At 41.5% G+C, this 20,559-nt stretch overlaps 2 protein-coding genes across 4 annotated transcripts; both read left to right on the top strand.

Annotated features, from left to right (window-relative positions):
* The first annotated feature begins 1,905 nt into the window (after positions 1-1,905).
* On the top strand, positions 1,906-12,734 carry C4H1orf54 (chromosome 4 C1orf54 homolog). The gene is made up of 7 exons (XM_012549703.3): positions 1,906-1,984; positions 3,787-3,870; positions 4,722-4,780; positions 5,334-5,432; positions 10,807-10,911; positions 11,471-11,572; positions 12,494-12,734. Exons 1-6 carry the CDS (start codon positions 1,939-1,941, stop codon positions 11,567-11,569), a joined length of 492 nt encoding a protein of 163 aa, XP_012405157.1. The 5' UTR covers positions 1,906-1,938; the 3' UTR covers positions 11,570-11,572; positions 12,494-12,734.
* A 1,676-nt stretch (positions 12,735-14,410) lies between these two features.
* On the top strand, positions 14,411-18,050 carry CIART (circadian associated repressor of transcription). Of its 3 annotated transcripts, none has more exons than XM_012549695.3 (6): positions 14,411-14,542; positions 15,194-15,612; positions 15,802-15,877; positions 16,248-16,326; positions 16,463-16,577; positions 17,321-18,050. In XM_012549695.3, the coding sequence occupies exons 2-6, from the start codon at positions 15,217-15,219 to the stop codon at positions 17,852-17,854; spliced, it is 1,200 nt and encodes a 399-aa protein (XP_012405149.1). In that variant the 5' UTR covers positions 14,411-14,542; positions 15,194-15,216; the 3' UTR covers positions 17,855-18,050. The 3 variants fall into 3 exon arrangements, with proteins under 3 accessions (XP_012405149.1, XP_031823317.1, XP_031823316.1); XM_031967457.1 differs by having other exon boundaries at positions 14,411-14,538; XM_031967456.1 differs by lacking the exon at positions 14,411-14,542 and having other exon boundaries at positions 14,570-15,612.
* The last annotated feature ends 2,509 nt before the right edge of the window (positions 18,051-20,559 follow it).

Genomic DNA, 20,559 nt, shown 5'->3' on the forward strand with positions numbered 1-20,559 from the left:
TAAATACCTTTTGCATAGGGGAATGCCTCTGACAAGAGAAAATCAACCCTGATTGGTGGACATTTAATGAGTAGGTGAGCTAGAAGTTTAGAATGTGGTATAGTCAGGAAATGACAGTCACCTCCAGCAATCTGGACAGGGGACTCCATCTCCATCCAGACCATTCTGGTTATTTTTCCCCTTCATGATCTAGATCGTCCTAAAATCTAATAGAGGGGTACAAAGATAGGGCTCCTTTTCCTGAAAAAAGAATTCACCTAGACTAGTTTCTGTTTACACTCTAGGTCTTCTGGTTGGGTGGGATCCTGCCCAAGATTGAAGAGCATGTTCCTTGAAGGCCAAAAGCAATTTCATCAATCAATCAAGTCATGTCCTTCAGAGAATGAGTTTTTACAGGGGCTGGGCCTTACATGAGGGGAGGGGAAGGAAAGCCTAGATTTCACTTTAATAATTGGTTATTAATTTAATAATAAACTAATTTCTCTCAGCTTGCAAGAATTCTTGTTTTGTTTGCATCTTGTTCATTCATCTGATCACTAAATCTGATGGTTGTCTGCAATATTTTATTCTCCATTTTGTTTTGTTTTTATTAATCATTATTAAATATTTAATAAAATAAATGTGTTAATAAGCAAATAATGACTTGTTAATTTCAATGAATTATTCTTCATAAATGGAAGGGACAGTCTGAAGTAGTGGATAGAGTTCTGGCTTAGAGCCAAAAATTTGGATTTGTATCTTGACTTAACTATATTAGTGGATAAATCACTTAACAACTGAGTCTGTTTCTTCAGTTTTACAATGAGGATAATGCTTTTTTTTTTTTTAGCCTACTTTGAAAGGTTGTGGTTTTAAGAAAAGTACATTGCAAACTTTAAAACACCATATAAATGTAAGTAGTTATTAGTTATAGTAGCTGTCATATAATTGATATGATTTATTGTGTTAATAGAATAAATTAATTCAAAGTAAGATCTTATTAAGTAAAATATAAAATATAGAGATTGTGTGTAAATGAATTGTTAATGTTGCACAGGAACAAAATTTCCGTAAAGCCTATAAAGAATTCAAGTTTTGGGGAAGGCTATTGTAGACTACTCAAAACACCACATTAAAAGAACAAGGCTTAAGATAGTGCTACCTAGCCCTCCCCCCCCAAAAAAAAAGCCACCAAACTTTGCCATTCCATCAAAGAAGGTGATACAAACTTCAAGGTAGGAGATAGTGAGCAACATCCATGGACTATTTCTACAAATGGAGGCAGAAAAAAAAAAAAAAAAAAAAACACAAAACTATTTTGGTGGCAGAGTATTCCTTGGAATATCAGTAGGAATTGCTGAATTCTGGAAAGGCCTCTAATTTTTCAATATCACTAAAATTTGCCTGCCCCAAGTTTTCAATAGCTGTGAACATTATTGCATGCAAAAAAAAATGTAAGTTTATATTTTTTGAATAATATTTTATTTTTCCCAACTACATGTAAAAACAGTTGAATTTGTATATTTTTCATATGAGTGTCTCCACATATAATGTGCATGTTTTGACGAGGATTGATAAAGCTTCTTAACAGTCTCTTGATAGTTAATATTAAAAAAAATAAAACTACAAACCTATAAGTGATTTAATCTAAATTGAATTAATGCTGATTTTGGAGTTTGGATGGTGGGGGGGAAGTGAAGAGAGAACTCTGGTTAGTCTATGTATTCCACATACTCACATCCCATCAGGTTTGGATAATCCCATTTGAACATTTAGTTAGTTTGTGATGGACCAATGAGCTAGGACCATGGCAAAGAAAAGTAGCTTCAGTTTTGATTACTTCCTGCTTGAGGGGACTGGGGGGGAGGAGGGAGAAGAGGGAAGAGAAGTACAGATGTAATTTCCTTGTTGGGTTTTTTTTTTTTTTTTAAACTTCACTGCTCTGAGTCAGAAGCCAGAATGGATGTTCTACTTATAGTCATAGCTGCTGTGTCGCTCATCTTGGGTAAGACCATTCCCTTCTCTAGTTCTCACCAGAATTCTATGTCTAGTAGTTAGGAAACAAGTTGGGAAAGAAGATGAAAAATGAGGGGAAGATAAAGGGTGAAGAAAAGAATGAGAGAAGAGGAACAATTCCATTTCTCATCACTAATTAGTGTTCTGAGTCCAGAATCTAGATGGAGGACATCAGAAAAGAGAAAATAGGAAATCCAACCTAGATAAGAAAGGCTGAGAAGGGTAGAAATTACAGACTTGGAAAGATTTCAGGGAAAAAAAGGAAAGAAAAAGAAATCCCTATTCTCTGTCCCCAAGGAAGGGCAGAGCTAGAAAAAGCAGGGTGAGGTTAGGTTGGGTTAAAGTAACTCCTTTGCTGGAAAGTAAAAGACTCCTGTCTGGGAGGGGTTTGCACTCATAGAGAAGATTGTCCACCATCAAGGTTAGGAGAATAACTGTCTCCTTCCCTTCCCTTCTTTGTTTCCCAGTCAGCCAGGTGTGTCTCAGTGTTTCCTTTCCTCTTCCTCCAGATTCCTGTGTTATTAGCTTGAGGGTGGATAGCAAAAGACTTGCATCTACAGACTAAATCACAACAGTTAGAGCTGAAAGGAAATCTTGAAGTCGATGTTATTCATTTTCCTTATTTTATAATTGAGGAAACTGAGTCCCATGAGGTTAAGTGGCTTGTTCAGGTCACACGGATAGTTAGTGACTAAGCCCGACTCTACTAATATCCATTCTGTAAACTTTCCTTGCTTTTCCGTTCTGTGTATGTGCTTCGAACAAACACCAGTTCTAGAAAGGAAATGTGGCAGAATAAATAGAATGCTGGACTTAAGAGTCAGGAAGATTTGGATTTCAATTTTACCTTTAGAATTTACTAGTCCTATAGCCATGAGAAAGTTACTTAATCTTCTGAACCTCAGTTTTCTTAACTAAAATGGGGATTAAAATGCCTAATACCTATTTCATTCACAGAATGAATATGAGGCTCAAATACGAATGTGAATAATATTCTTTACAAATCTTAAAGAGATATGTCTATTTTTATATACATACATATACAATCTCTTATTAGAACTGTTACTTGAGAGTAGTCAGGATTACATGAAAACTTAATTTGAATGGAAGAAGATTTGTGTTGGGGGGGGGTTGTTTTGGGGTTTTTTGGTTATTTATCTCACACCTCTCCCAGACCACTTTTTTATCTAGGTTCTTGGCAAATAAGAGAGACTATGTGGAATAAGCATTTTCTGCTTTGATATGATAACAATAATAATACTACTTATAAAGTGCTTTAATATTTTCAAAATGCTTTACAAGTGTTATGTCATTTTTATCCTTTAAACAACTTTTGGAGGTGAGGGGCTATTATCCGCATTTTACAGATGAGGAAAATGTGTCAGAGAGAGGGTATGAGAATTGTTCAAATTCACATAGTTTATAAGTGTCTGAAGTGAACATTGAACTCAAGTCTTCTTGAATCCAGTTCCAGCACTTTACTCAATGCACCATATAGGTGGGAAAGAGAATCACAAGCAACATTTCAGTCCTTACATCTCAAACCTGGGACAGATTGAGCTGTTGATACAGGGTATGAAGCTTGTGAGGAGGATTCTGAAGAAATCTTCTGGGGGCAGAACATGGAGAAAGTATCATAATTGTCTTTTGACAAGTTGATCCTTAGGGAAAGCAGCAGAATGGGGACTTACTTCATGGGCTGAGTATTATTTCCTGATGACTTCAGATTCTCAGTGGATTGTATATATCAGAGGATATACCTTGTGACCCCCTCACTTTTGCCCATCTTAGGACAAGAATATGAAGAAGACGACATATATGAAGAACTATATGAAGAATATCAGGTGGTCTATTATACAGTCACTCCATATTATGGTGAGTAAAATCCTCCAAAAAGAGGAACACAATTTGTGCTAGAGCCTTCAGTACAGCAGCCAGGCTCAAGTAGAGTTAAGTAGTAGATACATAAAATCGGTAATAATCCTATTTCATTTCTCTTTGGGGAAAACCAAAACTATTAACCTAACTCACCCACTTCCCATTTTCATTTTCAAACTCTGAAGTGGGATCTAACTTAGTTCAATTGTTTAATAGTCTCCTAAGTCTGTGATGATTAATCCTTTGGAAACTGTATCATCATTCTCCCCTTTTAAAAGATATTTGTAATATCTATTGTACATCTATGTATTCACATACATATGTAGATATGCAATGACTATATGTATGCACATATGTATCTTTTTTCTTCTTCCAGCTTATAAAAGATAGAAAAATTTTGAACATTCAAGAATCTGTCAATGCACTATACAATTATACCCCAAGTTGAGGGGGGAGAGGGAAAGTAGTTAGGATTGAGCTTAGGAGAAGCTGGTTAAATGCATTAGAAGTGAATTTTTAAATTAAAATATAGGTGCAATAGTTTTGGGGGGAACATTACTGCCTATCTCTATATGTTTGCTTATTTGGATGCTTTTACAATTAAGGTAAACTCCAGTTATACAATGTTTTCTTACATTGCCCATAGGACTATGGCCAAGAATACTTGGAAAATTCCTATCTCAGCTTTTATCTCCAGTGTCTGGGTCCCATGTTAGATTAGATTCCTTGTTCATTAGATTGTGAGCTCTTTAAAGTCAGGGACTATTTCACTCTTTCTATGAATTCCTAGCCCTTAGAGAGTGTTTGCTTCATAGTAATCACTAATAAATAATTTTTTTCTTCCTCAGATGACTTAGGAGTTAACTTTACCCTTGACTATTCCCGCTTTGAGGAAGAGGACAGGATGGTGAGTGACTCCCTGACTTGGAGAAGCTCTATGGAAGGTTTGAGTGGAATGTGGCTTTAAAAAAAAAACAAAACAACACACAAATCAAGTACTCTAGCACCTTGCAGACACTGCTTTCCACCTAACCAATAGTTCTTTTCTTTCAAATTTATTGCAAATATTGTATAAAGATGAGTGGAATGACTAGTTACTATGTTAAAGTAAAACTAATTGGTAGACTTAAAATGAATCAGAAGAAAGAGAAACTGGGCAGCCGGCCAAAAAGGAATAGAGAACCTATAGGGAATTAGTAAAGAGGATGTGAGAATTCATTTAGTTTGTAAATACTATGAGAAAGGATTAGTCTTTTATTCAGAAGATCTAGGGAACTCAGAGCTGGTGTTAATGGTTGAGGATAAACCATTTTGTATTACATTGAGGGGTTGGGGAAAGAGTGGTTTTGAACCTAAATCTTGGGGGACACTGAAAATAATGTTTGGGGAGGTTGTATGAGTGGGTTGGGGAGGGGGTGAGTGAAGGAGTTAACCTTGTCTTCCAATTACACTCATGACAGAACACTGAGAATAAAACTGTAACTGAAGCAGGAGACAGGAAAGTCTTCCAGACAATGAAAGAACTTCCAGACAATGTCACACAGAAGCCAACAGAAAAAGTGAGTAATAGGGATGCAGAGCTCATCTAAGTATTTACCTCTCCGGGATAGATTATAAACTGCCCAGGCTTGGGGCATGAAGACAGAGGAGGGTTTATGGGTCAACCTTGGAATCCTGGGGGAACCAAGCTCTCTTATCAAATGAGACATTTATAAAGGACTTAGCACTGTGTAGGACACAAAATAATGTGCTTAAGAAATGCTAGTTACTTTCTCTTCTCTGGTTGGCAAAGTACTTTAGCACCTTGCAGACACTGCTTCCACTCAGCCAATAGTTCTTTTCTTTTAAATGTATTGCAAATATTATATAAAGATCAGTGGGATGATTTCCCTCAGTTCCATTTCTTTCTTTCTTTCTTTTTTCCCCCCTGAGGCAATTGGGGTTAAGTGACTTGCGCAGGGTCACAGAGCTAGGAAGTGTTCCGTGTCTGAGACTAGATTTGAACTCAGGTCCTTCTCACTTCAGGGCTGGTGCTCCATCCACTGAGCCACTTAGTTGCCACAATTCCATTTCTTTTAAATAGTATTTAAGAAGTGTCTAATGTGTGCTGTACATTATACTTGGTGTTGGGGGATATAATAAAGTATGCTACATGTTGGATTTTTTTAATATCTTTTTTCCACTGAGAAATTTACAATCTTATTGGAGAGATGAAACATGAAACAACAAAGAATAAGAGAATGCATATAATTAGAGGCCAAATTAACATAATCAAATGTCAAGATGTGTGATACAGACAATAAATGTCATAGGAGAGAACATAATTGGCTAGAGGTTTTAGTAGAGAGAATAGGATTATAAAAATAGGAAGGATTTTAATAAATGGAAAGTAATGAAAAGGATATTCCAAAGGTAAAAACCAGCAAGGATGAGGAAGTAAAAAATGAGTGTGGAATATGAGGGGATCAGGGAGCAGAGAATAATTATTGGACATAACATGGGATAGGTAAAATGGAGCTGAATTATTCAAGGTCTTCTCCAACCATTTTTTCTTTATTTCCTTGTAAATTGTCCTTTGGTTCTCTATGTGCACCTTATTTACTTCTTGTTCCCCCTTTTTATTTCCCACAACCCACAGCAAGCTAAAGTTAAGAAAAGATATATTTATATAGACATATATATATACCCACACTCCCCCCCCCCACATACACACACATCTTTCCTATTCCTGCTGACTCTATTTAAATTCTGCTCCATAACTTCCCTTGCTATTACTTAACCTCCCCCCACCTTCTTCCCTCACCCTTTGCTTCCCCATCCACCCATCTCTCCCTCCTTATTTCTTTATAGATTCTCATGATATATAGGCCGTGTTACCTATTAAACCCATTCCCAATGTGAGTAGATTTTCAGAACTACCAGCCATACTCCACTCTAATGCCTCTGTGTTTATTCTTCCTCTGCACCTCATTTGTATAACATGATTACTATTTTTACCTTAACTGTGCCAATCTTTCTTTTGAGTTACTTTATTGTTGATTTGAATCTTAAACACATATTATACATTTCCCCAGGAAAAAAAAGATATAAGCATTTGTCCATGTTTAAACAGTTTGTCCATGTTGAGTTCCTTAAAATGATCTTAGATATTGGCTCTTCTGTTCTAAATTTTCCGTTAAGTTCAGAAGATCTGCAAGTTCATTGAATGCCCACTATTTCTCATTCAAAATTATAGATAATTTTACTGGATATGATATTTTTTGGCTGCAGGCCTAGTTCTTTTGATTGTCAGTAGATATGATTTTAGGACCTTCGGTCTTTTATTGTGCCTACTGATAAGTCTTGTATAATTCTAATTGTAGCTCTAAGGTATTTGGATTGTTTTTTCCTTGTTTCTTGCAAAATTTTCTCTTTGATCTGGGGGTTCCAAAATTTGGCAATAATATTCATGTGTGTTTTCCACAAAGGATCTTTTAAAAGTGGTGATCAATTGATTTTTTCCTATTTCTAGGAAATTTTACTAGTAGAAATTGTACTAGTAGAAAGTACAATGTTAAATAATAGTGGTCATAATGGGCATCCTTCTTTCATCCCTGATCTTATTGGGAATATGTCCAGCTTCTCTCCATTATAAATAATGCTTGCTGTTGATTTTAAATAGATATGGCTTATTATTTAAAGGAAAGCTCCCCTTTTCCCTATACTCTCTAGTATTTTTAATAGGAATGGGTGCTGTATTTTGTTAAGAATTTTTTCTGTATCTATTGAGATTATCATATGATTTCTATATGGTCAATTATGGTAATAGTTTTCCTGATATTGAACCAGCCCTGAATTCTAAGTTTAAATCCACTGGGTCATAATATATTATCCTGCTGCTGAGGCAGCTGGGTGGTGTAGTGGATAGAGCACCAGCCCTGAAGTCAGGAGGACCTGAGTTCAAATGTGACCTCAGACACTTAACATTACCTACTTGTGTGACCCTGAGCAAGTCACTTAACCTCAATTGCCTCAGCAAAAACAAACAAAAAAATTAGACAAATTGTTTTAAATATATATATATATATATTCACACACACACATATTATCCTGCTGATAAATTGCTATAATTTCTTTGCTAATATTTTATTTTAATTTTTTTGCATCAATATTCATTAGTGCTAAATCGATGGACATCTTAAATTCAAGATGTTCAAAACTAAATTCATTTCCTCAAAATTGTTCCTTCTTCCAAACTTCCCTATTACTTTCAAGGTGCCATTGATCCCTCAATACCTAACTGTTCCCTGTTACTGTCTTCTCCCCGCTCCCCTCCCCTCAACCCCCTTTAGTGTGTGTGTGTTTCTACCCCTCTCTCTCCCCCCCCCTGTATTTTTCTCTCTCTCTCTCTTTCCCCTACTCCTTCTCTCTTACTCTCCGTGTGTCTCTGTCTCTGTCACTGTGTCTCTCTGCCCTCTCTCTTTCTCCATTCTCTTTCCCTCTCTCTCTCTCTCTCCCCTCCTCTCCCTTTTTCTCTTCCTGTTGCTAAGGCTTGTTGAGGCCTTCCTTGCTTATGTTTCTTTCTTCTTCAACGTTGTCATTCTGAGGTATAGGCCCTTATTTCCTCATGCCTGGATTGCTGCAATAGCCTGCTGGTTAAAGTGCTCACTCAAAATTTCTTTTTCTACTCCAGTCCTTCTTCCACTCAGCTACCAAAGTAATTTTCCTAAAACATAGGTCTGACCGGGTCACCTCTGTCCTCAATAAACTTCAGTGGTTCCTCATTATCTCTAGGATCAACTATAAAAATCCTCTTGTTTAGTGTTCAAAGTTCTTCATAATCTAACTCCTCCTCATACCCCTCCCAGAAACCCAGTCTTCTTCCATTTTTCACCTTATCACATACTTTTCAATACATTGACACTTATCTCCTTGCTATTCCTAAAACAAGTAACTCAGTCTCTGGATTCTATGTCTTTTCACTGACTGTCCTCCATGCATGGAATGAGCTTCCTCCTTGTTTTTGCTCTTTATGTTTTTCAAGTCCCAGCTAAAATTATATCTTTTATAGGAAGGTTTTCCCAATCTCCCTTCATCTAATATCTTCCCTCTGGTCATTATTTCCTGTTTATCCAGTGTATAACTTATTTTTATGTAGTTATTAGCATGTTGCTTCCCTATCAGATTGTGGGGTTCGCAAGGGCAGGACATTCTTGCCTTTCTTTGTGTGCTGTGTGCTTAGCAAGTACCTTAAACATAGTAGATGCTTAAGAAATGTTTATTGACTGACTGAATTGATAACATCTGAATTAAAGTGGTGGCAGTGGAAATGGAGAATGAATAAATTTAAGGCAGGGTTCAAAGGAGAACATGACAGAATTTGGAGATCTATCTTATATAGGTATGGAATGAGGTAGAGGGAGAATTGAAGATGATTTGTACATGACCTGGGATTATTAGGAAAATCACCAAAACTGGTAATGACAATTTTGAATTGAAAAAATTGGGGTGTATTGGAGGGGCAGGAGAGGTGAGTTTAGAAAGGGACATAATGAGTTTGACTTTGGACAAGGTGAATAGACATTATGACAAGACAATATTTAAGTGGAAATATCCTAAAAACAATGGGAACAAAGGTCATAGTATAGGTATAGATCTGGAAGTCATAGGGTGTGTTTAGGGAAGACTGGTACTTTGGGTGAGGGCTGCTGGACTCTTTACAGGACTGCTTTCCACTTTTGGTGTCCACCTGATCCATCTAACCCTCATCTGTGGCTCCAAGAAGCTATAATATGCATAGTGGCCACACCCTGATAAACCGTTTTGGCAAACCAGCAAAACTCTGAACCCTCCCAAGATATCTTGGGGTTTACTGGCTAGATTTCTTTCTTAAGGACATGCCTTAAACCAAACTCAATCTGTTACTCATTGGCCACCAATAGATCCTCTGACAGGCCCCATTTGATCATTGTTTGGGTCCTGATGGACTCAGATTGAATGTAAACAGCAGTCATTTCTGCTTTGGCCAGAAACCCTGAGGGTCTTCCCCTCGGAGATAATTTATTTATTTAGATTTTCTTATTTTTTTTTTTTTTTTGGACTAGTTGAAAGAGAAGGGTCGTTGTCTCAGTTGCTACCTATCTTTAATCACTGAATGGGCATTGCCTTTGTCAAACTGAGACCTGTTGAAGACCTTAGCTGAAAAGATCAAGCGCATCCAGGGCCATCTTAGTCTTCCTGATCTATATCTGGCTATTGGACCCAGAGGGCTGGAGGGGAAAGTGAGGCAGGTGACCTTGCACAACCCTCCCTCACATCAATGCTTGTCATGGCCTCCCCTTCCTGATGCCAGGGAACTCTTTGAGAAGCAAGGACAAACAACAAACCAAGCTGAGGGTAATTAAGGGGTGTCAAACCCCGTGGTGAGCTAGGAGAGTGTGTGCCTCAAGTATTTAAAGACTTCCTCTGGTAGAATAGGCAGATAAGAATGATTTGTTCCAAAGGCCATTAAGGCATGTGAAGCAGATGCTGTGGAGAACTTAGAGCTTGGTTAGACATTAAAGATATCAGGGTCTCCACTGCCTTTAGAGTCATTACCAGTCTTCTTGATTCTATCCTGCCATTGGATAGTGGGGGCTCTGAGGAAAGATTGAGACTGACAACTTTGTGCAGCTCTGCTTCACTTAAATCCAATTTAGCTGAGTCAGAATATATAAGCATGAGGTGATAGTTAAAGGCATAAAATGAGCTTGCCAATAATAATAGCTTATATTTATATAATGTTTCACATATATTATGTAATTTGGACTTTACTACAACCTGATAAGGTAAGTGGTATGATGGTTATTATTTCTATTTTGTGGATAAAGAAACATCTTTTAGAAAGATTTTAAGAGACCATATAAAGATTAAGCAGTGGAGTCAGGCGTTAAATTCAGATCTTCTGTGTCCCAGGCCAGTACTCTGACCACTACACCAAAGGAAACACTATATACGAAGAACTGGGGCCAAGAAGGAAAAGAAGATGGCCTCAGAGACAGAGAAGGATCTACCAAAGAGGTAGGAGAACTAAGATAATGATGCATTCAGAAGAAAAGAGAGGGCAGAATTTAAAGCAGAGAGCTATTCAGTGACTTCAGATGCTACAGAAAGACAGATTAAGAACTGAGAAAAAGCGATTAGATTTGATTAGAAGGAAGTCATTGGTAATTGGAAATAGATGGTGGAAGTCAGATTGTGGACCACAGAAGAGGAAGTGGGTCATGAAGTATATACATAAACTGCTTTTTTGAGAAATATAGTGGTGAAAGAAAAGAGAAGTTACAATGTCTGGAAGAAATGACAGACTCCAGCAAGAAGGAATCTATGTATTTGAAAATTGAAAGGAAGGAATTAAAGAAAGGAGTTTCTGAAGAAATGAGGAGGGTGCTAACGCCTATTATTCAGAGGCAATAAGTGATACATTTTCCTCTGTACCCAGAAGAAAGGAGAGGATGAGTATAGAGGTGAAGCTCTTTTCCAGGGGAGGGGAGAGTAGGCCTCCTAGCTCATATTTCTGCCAGTAACCAGGTAGAATATGGAGGGATTATGTGTGTGTGTTTGTATGTGTGTATTTTAGGAGCCTTCAGCTAAGGATGTTGCTGGGCCCATTCTGCAGCATCACCTCCCACTCCTTCTTCTGCCCTGGGTTCTGCTGAGTTGGATGTTGCTACTTTAGAAGGTGAGAGATCAAGATAATTATTCTCAACAAAATAAAACAGGGAAGGTTAAACTAGCTTTTCCTCTGTTTTCAACATATCTAGGAAGGGGATGGGAGTGTGTTTTGGGGACTAGAGGCTTGGGAGAAGAAGGGTGAATGGGAGGAGTGGGCTAACAACAGGAGATATCATGTTTAGATAACAGGAGAAGATTGTTCCAAGGAGATAATGGGATAATCCTGGAAGAATGTCATGAAATGAAACTTAAAATGTGGCTCAGATTGACTTTAGGACTTCCTGGTCCCCATACAGAAAATTGGATAAAAAAAGCTTTTGAGTACTCTTTGCCAGTTTGGAGAGTTAGAACCAATTTCCAGCTGGTTCTGGCACAGACATGGCAGATATAAATAAGTAATGGGTGAGGTTCCTACTGAGTTGGAGAGTTAAAGGGCAAAGTTCAGCAACAAAAGAGATTTCCCTACTGGTTAAAATAGGGTTGAGGGAATTAAAAAAAGAAAGAGGAGTGAAAACATATTACAGAAGAGGAAATTGCAACTAAGGAGTTAAAGGTGAAATTCTGTGGGAAGTTAACCTGAAGAAAGGTATTCCTGGTAAGAAGGAAGTCATGGCAAATGAGACTTAAAAGAAGACAAGACATCTTCTCTGTGAACTTCCTCTTACAGGATAAATTCTATGGAGGATGAAGAAAAGGAAAATAACATGTCAGATGTATATTCTGGAGTGGGGGAAAGGGTGCCTGGGCTGTTAATCCTGTTCCAAGGATCAGGGTTCAGATTTCCCCCTTGATCATTACCTGTGTAATATCTATCCCAGCAAACCGCTTAAAACTCTCTAGGCCTGAGTGTTTCCACCTGTAAAATGAGACCAAGTGAATTCTAAGAACTCCCAGCTTTAGATTTTTTTTTTCTTTCTTTCCTTTCCAGGAGAGAGAAGACTGCTATGACTTCTTTAATCGGGGGTCTGGGATAGGGATGCAGAAACTGGAACGGGAGATAAAGAATAACTGAACCACAAACATCATCTGATTGTCCTTCCCCTCGGGATAGCAGCCTATTGCTTCTTGGGCCATTGGGGTGGGTATTGGGAAGGGCAGGAAGGTGAGCTGTGATTTTCTGTAACCCCTTCACTTTGGAAGGGAAAACAAATTTCTGTCTGTTACAATCTCTATAGTGTCTCATATTTTGAAGGTCTCTTAATTAGAGCAGGCCATTACAGTTTAGTTGTAGGCACCCAAATGTAGAGAGCATTTTTAATGCAGCGGTTTAGAAATGGCTGTTTAGCAGCTACTAAGCAAAGACTATTGAGCTTCCTCCCCCTCAGTAGCACCCAAGATGAGCTCTCCGCAGCCCAGTCCTTGTGCTACTCACTATTCTCAAATGAGTTGAAGACACATTTCTTTAACTTGCTTCGCTGCAAAATAATTTCTTGCAACTCTGGATTGCGGCCTAACTTTCACCTTTGTTTTCCAATTTGGTGCAATTGTCGTTGAGAAGTATATGTCAAGGAGTATATGTCAAAGGAACAAAAGACCCTGCCCCGCGCTCCCGGCCTGGCAGAATTTTCTTTTTTATCCCTCATTACGTATGCGAAGGGTAACTGTGCTTCCCCCTTGTGGCCGCTTCAGGAACCGTCACCCCACGCTTGACTTTTGCAACTCTGACCCCACCCCCAAGGTTCAGATAATTGGAGCCGCAAGTGCAGCTTCTTCGTTTTGCCGATGAACAACCGGGGCAAGAGAAATTACATGTGACACGCCTCGGATCGCACAAATCGTGGGTGTCAGCGGCAGCCTGGAACCCACCTTTTCCTGCCTGCAAGGACACAGCCCAAGAATGGGGAGATGCTGCTAGAATCCTCTCCGCTTCTCCGCTGCGTGTAGCTCACGTTCAGACGCGTCCACCCGCTCACACAGCCTCTCTGAACCCACTTTCCCCAAGTCAAGCTCATCCCCGGGACGCAAGGGAGAGAAGGATGACCGCTGCCCCTCCCCCCTCCCCCGCCAGGGAAAAGCTCCCGGACTCGGAGGGAGCGGGGGAAAGGCTCTGGTCCGGGGAAAACAAGGAGCGCGGGGTCTGCTGGGGCTCGGACAAGGGGTCCGAGGTGGGGCGCGCGAGGCACCAGTATGTGTAACGTGGGCCCTCTCGGGTTATGTAAGCAAAGAGCCTCTCCGGGCCTGCGAGAGAACGCCGTGTTCCCGCCGCTAGTCCCCGCCCTGCTCTGCCCGCGGAGAACCGAGCCGCCAGCTTGGCGGGAGGGGAGGGCGGGCTGACGAGACAGGGGAGTCACGAGTCCCAGGCCTGAGACTAGGACTCTACGCCCAGACACACCGCGTCCCACAGTGGGCCGGTCCCACACGTTGCAAAGCCCGGGCTGTCTGCTCTCCACGTGCAACGCCAATAAGCACACTGCCGGGGGCGGAGCCTGGAACTCCAGGGCCGCGCCCCGGCTCGGGAATCCCCCTCCCTCGCCACCGCTTGGGCACCCCAGACGGCCCCCTCCCGCCCCCAGCCGCGTGCGTGCTTTTCCTTCGCAGGCTCCGCACACTTGAGACTCTCGGGCCGCAGCCCTTCACCTCGATCTAGCCAGTCCGACTCCTCCTTGCCCTCCTTTTCGGTCTTTCCTATTTCCCCCTCCCCTTTCGGCCACCGGGTGCTCTTTCTAAGCCGCATGTAGGGGCGGAGCACGGTATTAGTCTCTCCGGGCCAATTGGCGCTGGGCCGTCCCTTCATTGGCCGAGCCCCTGTGTACTTGGCCAATGAGCAGGGGGTGTCGTCATGGGCCGGTGAACAAAGGTCACATGTTCCCGGCTCTCTAGCCAATAGGAGGATAGCAATCGGGTGCGCAGGGTAAGGCACGTGCAGAGCTGCACGTGTCGGGATGGGGGTAGGGGCGGGACCTGGCTCGGGAGAGGCGGAGGAGGGAGGAGTAGACCAGGTGCGCTAGTGAGAGTCGCGGACCGAGCAGGAAGGTTGGTGAGTACCCGGGATCCCTAAAACCGGCCGCTTTGGGGTGGCTGGGGGAGGCTTGGTCTTGAGAAAGGAGGGAATCAGATAAAGACTCTGGGTTGGGGACGCGTCGTGGAGCTGGGAGAGACTGGAAGAGGTCGGGGATAGGGATCCCGATTGGGAGGTTTCCGGGGGGCGCGGACTCGCCCGCGCCCCCTTGTGCTTGGGAGGGGCTTCCGGAGGTGCGAGAGGGAAGCACGCGTCTCCCGATCACAGCTGCTCGGACAGCCCTGCCCCTGCCCCCCACCCGGAGAGACTGGCGCAGGCTTGACCAAGGCTAAAGAAGAATAAGGGTGACAGTCCCAGGAGACGTGGGACGGCCGCCAGTAGGAGCACTGTGTGGTGGTGGATCGAACCAACACTGCTTTCGACTTGGGGAAAAGAGTATAGGGAAAGCTCCATCATTCTGGAGGCGGCTTCTCCGGGAGCTTTTGAGTCATTCCCACCCAGCGTCGATGAGAGGGTGACTTTTCTGTCGCCTCCACGATGATTTTTAGTTTGCTTTTTTTTTTTTGGGGGGGGGGGAAGCGTGTCCTAATTCCACTTCTTCCGCCCTGTAACCACTCCATCAGTTCCCCAAATCTGAGACGCAAACTCTTTGTTTTGTTTCACTTGCAGACCTCCTACAGCATCTGCCCTTCATGTCCATCCCCAGCTTTTCTGGAAACATGGAGTCTCCGTCGAGTATTTCCCTCTACTCCTCTTCCTCCCTCTCTTCTTCCTCTTCCCCCTCCGGGGTGGAGAGTGCCCCCAGTGACTCTGGCTTCCCCTCAGATAGCGAGGGGGACTGCAAAGGGGCTCACGGGCCCAGGCTGGAGGCCGGCTGGCAGAGGGGAAATCAGTGGCTGAGCCCTCTCCGACGCTGCCGACGCCCCCTGAAGACCAGCGGTCGCCAGGCTGCATCTTGCTTAGAAAGACCCGGCTTGGCTTCTCCCAAGGCCGGTTCGGGAATGAAAAGATCGAGAGACAGTGAGGAGGAAACCTGTCTGAACGTCCAGAATCCTCTTACAGAAGGAGATCGGCTCTTTGCTCAGAAGGTAAAAAAAAGGGGGGGGGGGGAGAGGGAAGACTTGGAGCCCTGTTATTTTGTATGTTTTCTCAATTGTTTTAGGACTCTCACTGGAGTGTTCCTGACCCACTTAGGTCATAGCCCCTGGATGTGAAAGAAGTTGTATTGCTAGGGTACCTTTGGATCTGCTTACCTCTTTGCATCTTTTTGTCTTCAGTGTAAAGAGCTCCAAGGATTCATTCGCCCCCTCACAGACCTGTTGAATGGGCTGAAGATGGGCCGCTATGAGAGAGGTGGTTATCTATCTTTGTCCATCTGTGACTGTGTCCGTGTCACTGCCAGAGTGGAATTAGGCTAGTGTGGCTTCTTCCTTTTTGTCTCTGAAATAGTTACAATAGCTGAAAGTAATCCTACCCCATCCTATATCCTTAAGTACTATAGCTTCTTCACCAGGCTAAAAGCTTGGAAGGATGAGTTTCTTAAGTCTCCAAAAGGTTTGTTATGGAATAGACGTGTAACCCCCCCCCCCCCACACACACACACACACACCCTTTTGCCCTTCCTTTTTTTCTCCCAACAAGCTAAAAATTTGTTTCTTTCCTCTCTTCTCAAACCTAAAATCTTTTCATCTTTGGCATCTCTTTCCCTTTTATTTACATTTAGGATTAAGCAGTTTTCAACAGAGTGTAGCAATGGACAGGATTCAGCGAATTGTAGGTGTCCTACAGAAGCCTGAGATGGGGTAAGTTGCCCTGATTTTTCCTTTCTCTGATCCAAATTAAAGTGTGATATCTCCCTAATCTTGCTTCTTATTCCTTCTGCTTCTGAAATCTCTAACTATTTTCTCTGATTTTTTTTTTTTCTTTTTGCCTTTGTAGTGAGCGTTATCTAGGGACCTTGCTACAAGTAGAGGGTATGTTGAAGACCTGGTTCCCTCACGTAACTTCCCAGAAGTCACCCCCAGAGGATGGGAAGCACAAAATTCTTTCTAAGGTGAGAACTTAAACATTATTGGATAGGGTGGGAAGACTGTATGTAGAGTGGGATCCTGTCTTCCTTTTGATATGAGCATCTTCAGGAAAAAAGGTAGGTTTTTTTTTATCTCCCTGCCCCTACTTTATACATTGGTTTATTTTCATCCTTGTGAAGTTTTTTTGGCATAAATCTTTTCCTTCTAACTATAGATAAAAACATAAGATATCCTTTTTTCCTCCAGTCTGATTTTGCTTTAGAACAGACTAAGGTTTTTTTTTTTGTTTTTGTTTTTTTTTAATTAAAATCAGTGGATTTGCCACATAATTCCTTTAAATTGTACAGCTCCATAGCATATTTAAGAATAAGACTTAGATTACAAAAATCTCACTAACATACTGTGTGATCTTGGCCAAGTCACTTGAACTTCTTTGAGTCTCATCTTTCACAGCTGTGAAACGAGAGGCTTGGACAAGGTGACCTCTGAAATTCTTTCCCTATCTAAATCTCTGCTCCTATAGCTTCTCAAAACTCTCGTCCACGTAAGAGGCACTTTTTGTATACACCAAGAACTGAAAAAGTAATTGTAGAATGCAGAGTAAAAGATTGCAATTGGAGGGGAGTCGGGACAACTGTGTTGCCTTCAAGAGGATTGGGATTCTGGCTTTAGGGTCTTCCTGGTGCTTCTTTCCATTTCCAGAGAAAAAGCAGTTCTTTATGGCTTAGTCATTCACTACTTTCTCCCCCATCCTTCCGATTCCCAGCGCTTGGCCAGCAGCCAGACCCATCCAACTGGTCCCTCAGCTGATCTCCCCAGAAGGGAGATAAACCAGATTCAGCCAAGACATCTGGATCAAGGAAAAGAAAAGTTGCATTCTCAAGAACAAGAGTCGGCCCAACTCCTCCCAGAATGGCCAGCCATGAACTTAACCTGGATTCACACATCTCCCATCTGCAACCCACCACTCAGTTCCCTTGGCTCAGCTGCCTTCAGCCATGGCCTTTTGGGTCCTGGCACCAGCTTTGGGGTTATTCTCTTTCTTCAGCCTGGAACACAATCTTTAGCATATTCAGCACCCACCACTCCTATTCCTGCTGCTACAGTGTCTCCTGTTGTCTGTGATGGTCCTAAAGATCTCCCTGAAGAAGGGCCTCGTTGCTACAGTTTGCCAGCTTCTCTAGCATCCACTTCACTGACCTCAGAATGGAGCCCTACTCTGTCCCCACCCTGTTTACCTATGGTGGCCAAAGAGGTGATAACTAGAATGGATGAGAAACAGGCCCTTAATTTCTGTTGATGTCCTGTTTTCCCCATCCCAACTATAGGACTATCCTCTCTGCTCTGGTTTCTATTTTATGTGTGTTTTTTTAATTTTATTTTTTGAAGTGTGTATATTTGTGCTGAGGGGATATAAACCCTCTCTGATTAAAGTAATTTTACATCTGAATTATTTGTTGATTTGAGGAGGCAGGACATCTTCGTACCATTCTTTGCTATCCTGTGCAAAGGCTCCTTACTGCACACACACACACACACACACACACACACACACACACAAAATCACTTCTATCTCCAACCAATCTTTTACTGGAAAGTAGAAGCAGAAGAAGTTGTTTAAGATGAGGTGCTTCTCCCTGTACTATCACTCTCTTCAGAAGCATCTTCTTGGGAATTCTCAGTTCAATTGTGTATTTCTCCAGGACTACTATCTTCATTTTTGTTATTTCTCTGACCCAGATCAACAGCATCTCCTGCTACTGTGGACTGGCCATTTACAGCAGGCTGTTGATGCTTTGGGGTGTGTGTGTTGGAGATGTGAGTCTCATGAAATTACTGCCAAGGTAAGGACATAAGAGCTTAGAATATCCTCAGTTGGCTGCCAGTTCCTAAAGAAGGAGGAATTGTCAGGGCTGGGGTTCCCTCAGGCATAAGCTTTAACTACTAAATGTGGGAAGAAGCAAAGACTCCCTAGTTTGTTCAGTTGTGTCCAACTCTGTGATCCTGTGAACCCTAGCACACTAATGCTATCATGAGATTTTCTTGGCAGAGATACTAGAGTGGTTTGTCATTCTCTTCTCCAGTGGATTAAGGCAAAAAGAAGTTAAGTGACTCAGCTAGGGAATGTCTAGGATCCCATTTGAACTCAGGTTTTCCAGACTGAGCTACCTGGCTGTGCTTCCCTCCAACTTGAGAAGCAGAAGTGTAGGTATAAGCAATTCTACATCTACTTTTCTCACCCTGAGTTCTTGTTGTATCAGGTTGGGTCTTCTGCTGAAGGCTGTCCAATGTGAATGTTTCTCACAGCAATAAGGCACAAATCTTTCACTTTCCCCTTCTTTTTTTGTCTATCCCCTTTGTTATAGATGACTTTGATAATTATTTGATTAAAAATCAAGGATAAAATAAATGTGCCTCATCCTCTCTCAGAATGGTAGTTTTTTTTTTTTTTTTCCACATCTCCTCTGCCTTAGGGTATGTTGGTCCATTCCGTTAGTTCCTCAGCTACTTTCCTGGATTTTCAGTTTTTCTTTTATTTTGGCTCCTCCCTCCCTGAGTAAAGAGGCTTCAGTATTACCTTTCTTGGAAGGCAGATACCCTTTACTGTCTCTTCACCCTTTCCAGTCTTGAGTTGGAAAGGACCTCAGAGGTCTTTGATCCTAGTCCTAGTTCAATAACTGTAAAAAAAAATTTTTTCTTTATCTCTACTATTCTATCTCTATTGACTATTCTTTTTAATTTGATTTTTTGAGCACTTATCTTCTTGGCATCTATAAAGTGGTGATAGTTTGATTCTTCTCAGCTCTCTAATAGATCACATTTTTCTTTTATGATTCTACTCTTCTCCCAAAAATGGGGACATTCCAAGGCTACCTCAGATATTCACTTTCATATTTTCAACTCTCACCTCACTCAGATGAATCTCAGATCTTTATCTGACCTTTTTTCTAAATGCTGATCCCACATGTTTGACTGCTGAATATTGCTTGAACATTTTCCCTTCCCCCTGAAACTCAAAGCACAAGATTTTAGAACTGGAAGCAACCTTTAAGTTCATCTAATTCAACACTGGCATTTTATAGATGAAGGAATAAAAGTCCAAAGAAAAGGTTTGTCCAGGTCACATGATGAAATTTGGAAACCTAATCTGAATTGACTTCTGATCCAGTTTGTACTCCTATACTGTTCATAGCTCTCATATAGCATTTGGTACATACTACCTTTTATAACTTTTTTTTAATTAAAAGACTTGCCTGGACAACGTCTGCCATTTCTTTAGTAGTTAGCAAAATACCTCGCAGAGTAAATGTCCAATAAACGTTTATTATATTGATGTCCTAGCCTGAAAAGTTGATTGGGATCTCTCTGTTTGAGGCTTGAATCTTTGCAGATTCAGAATTTGTGATATGTCTTATGCTTAGAATTTTCCTCTGTATACTCATTTATCCAGGTATAGTTCCCTTAATTGTGACTTTGGTCCAGGCTCTGGTAACTTCTAGAATTTGTAGGGTTTTCTTTGATTAGGACCTGTGTTAGCTGGGCTTAAGGGTGCTATGTCCATGAACTGCTGGCCGTCCTGCTGCACAGGTCTGGAGTGGCCTGATCTCTACAAACTTCTGTAAAGGGGATGGTGGGGGGTATCTTAAGTAACACAATTGCAGGCTAGAAATCTTTGCCCTAGTACATAGCTTCACATTCTAGGATTTCTTGGCGCGCTCCTTGCGAGATGCACCGAGGCAGAGCCTTTCTGAACAGACCTTTCCCCATATCCATAAGGTTCTGGCTGTTTCTTTGTGTGGCCTTGAGCTGGTAAAAATGAGCTTAAGTGTAGTTTCTTTTTGAATCTCTAGGAAGCTCATTACTCTGCCCTGATGCCCTTTTTTTAAGTTCTTGCTGGAATAGCGGGGTCATTTTGTTTCCACACTGACATCTTGAGAAGCCCCTGCTACGTTAGTCTGCGTCAGTGCAGAGTAGCCTTGGGGGAGGAATGGTCCCTGTATTAGG

Source organism: Sarcophilus harrisii, chromosome 4 (assembly GCF_902635505.1).
Source record: "Sarcophilus harrisii chromosome 4, mSarHar1.11, whole genome shotgun sequence".
NCBI classification, from domain to species: Eukaryota; Metazoa; Chordata; class Mammalia; order Dasyuromorphia; family Dasyuridae; genus Sarcophilus; species Sarcophilus harrisii.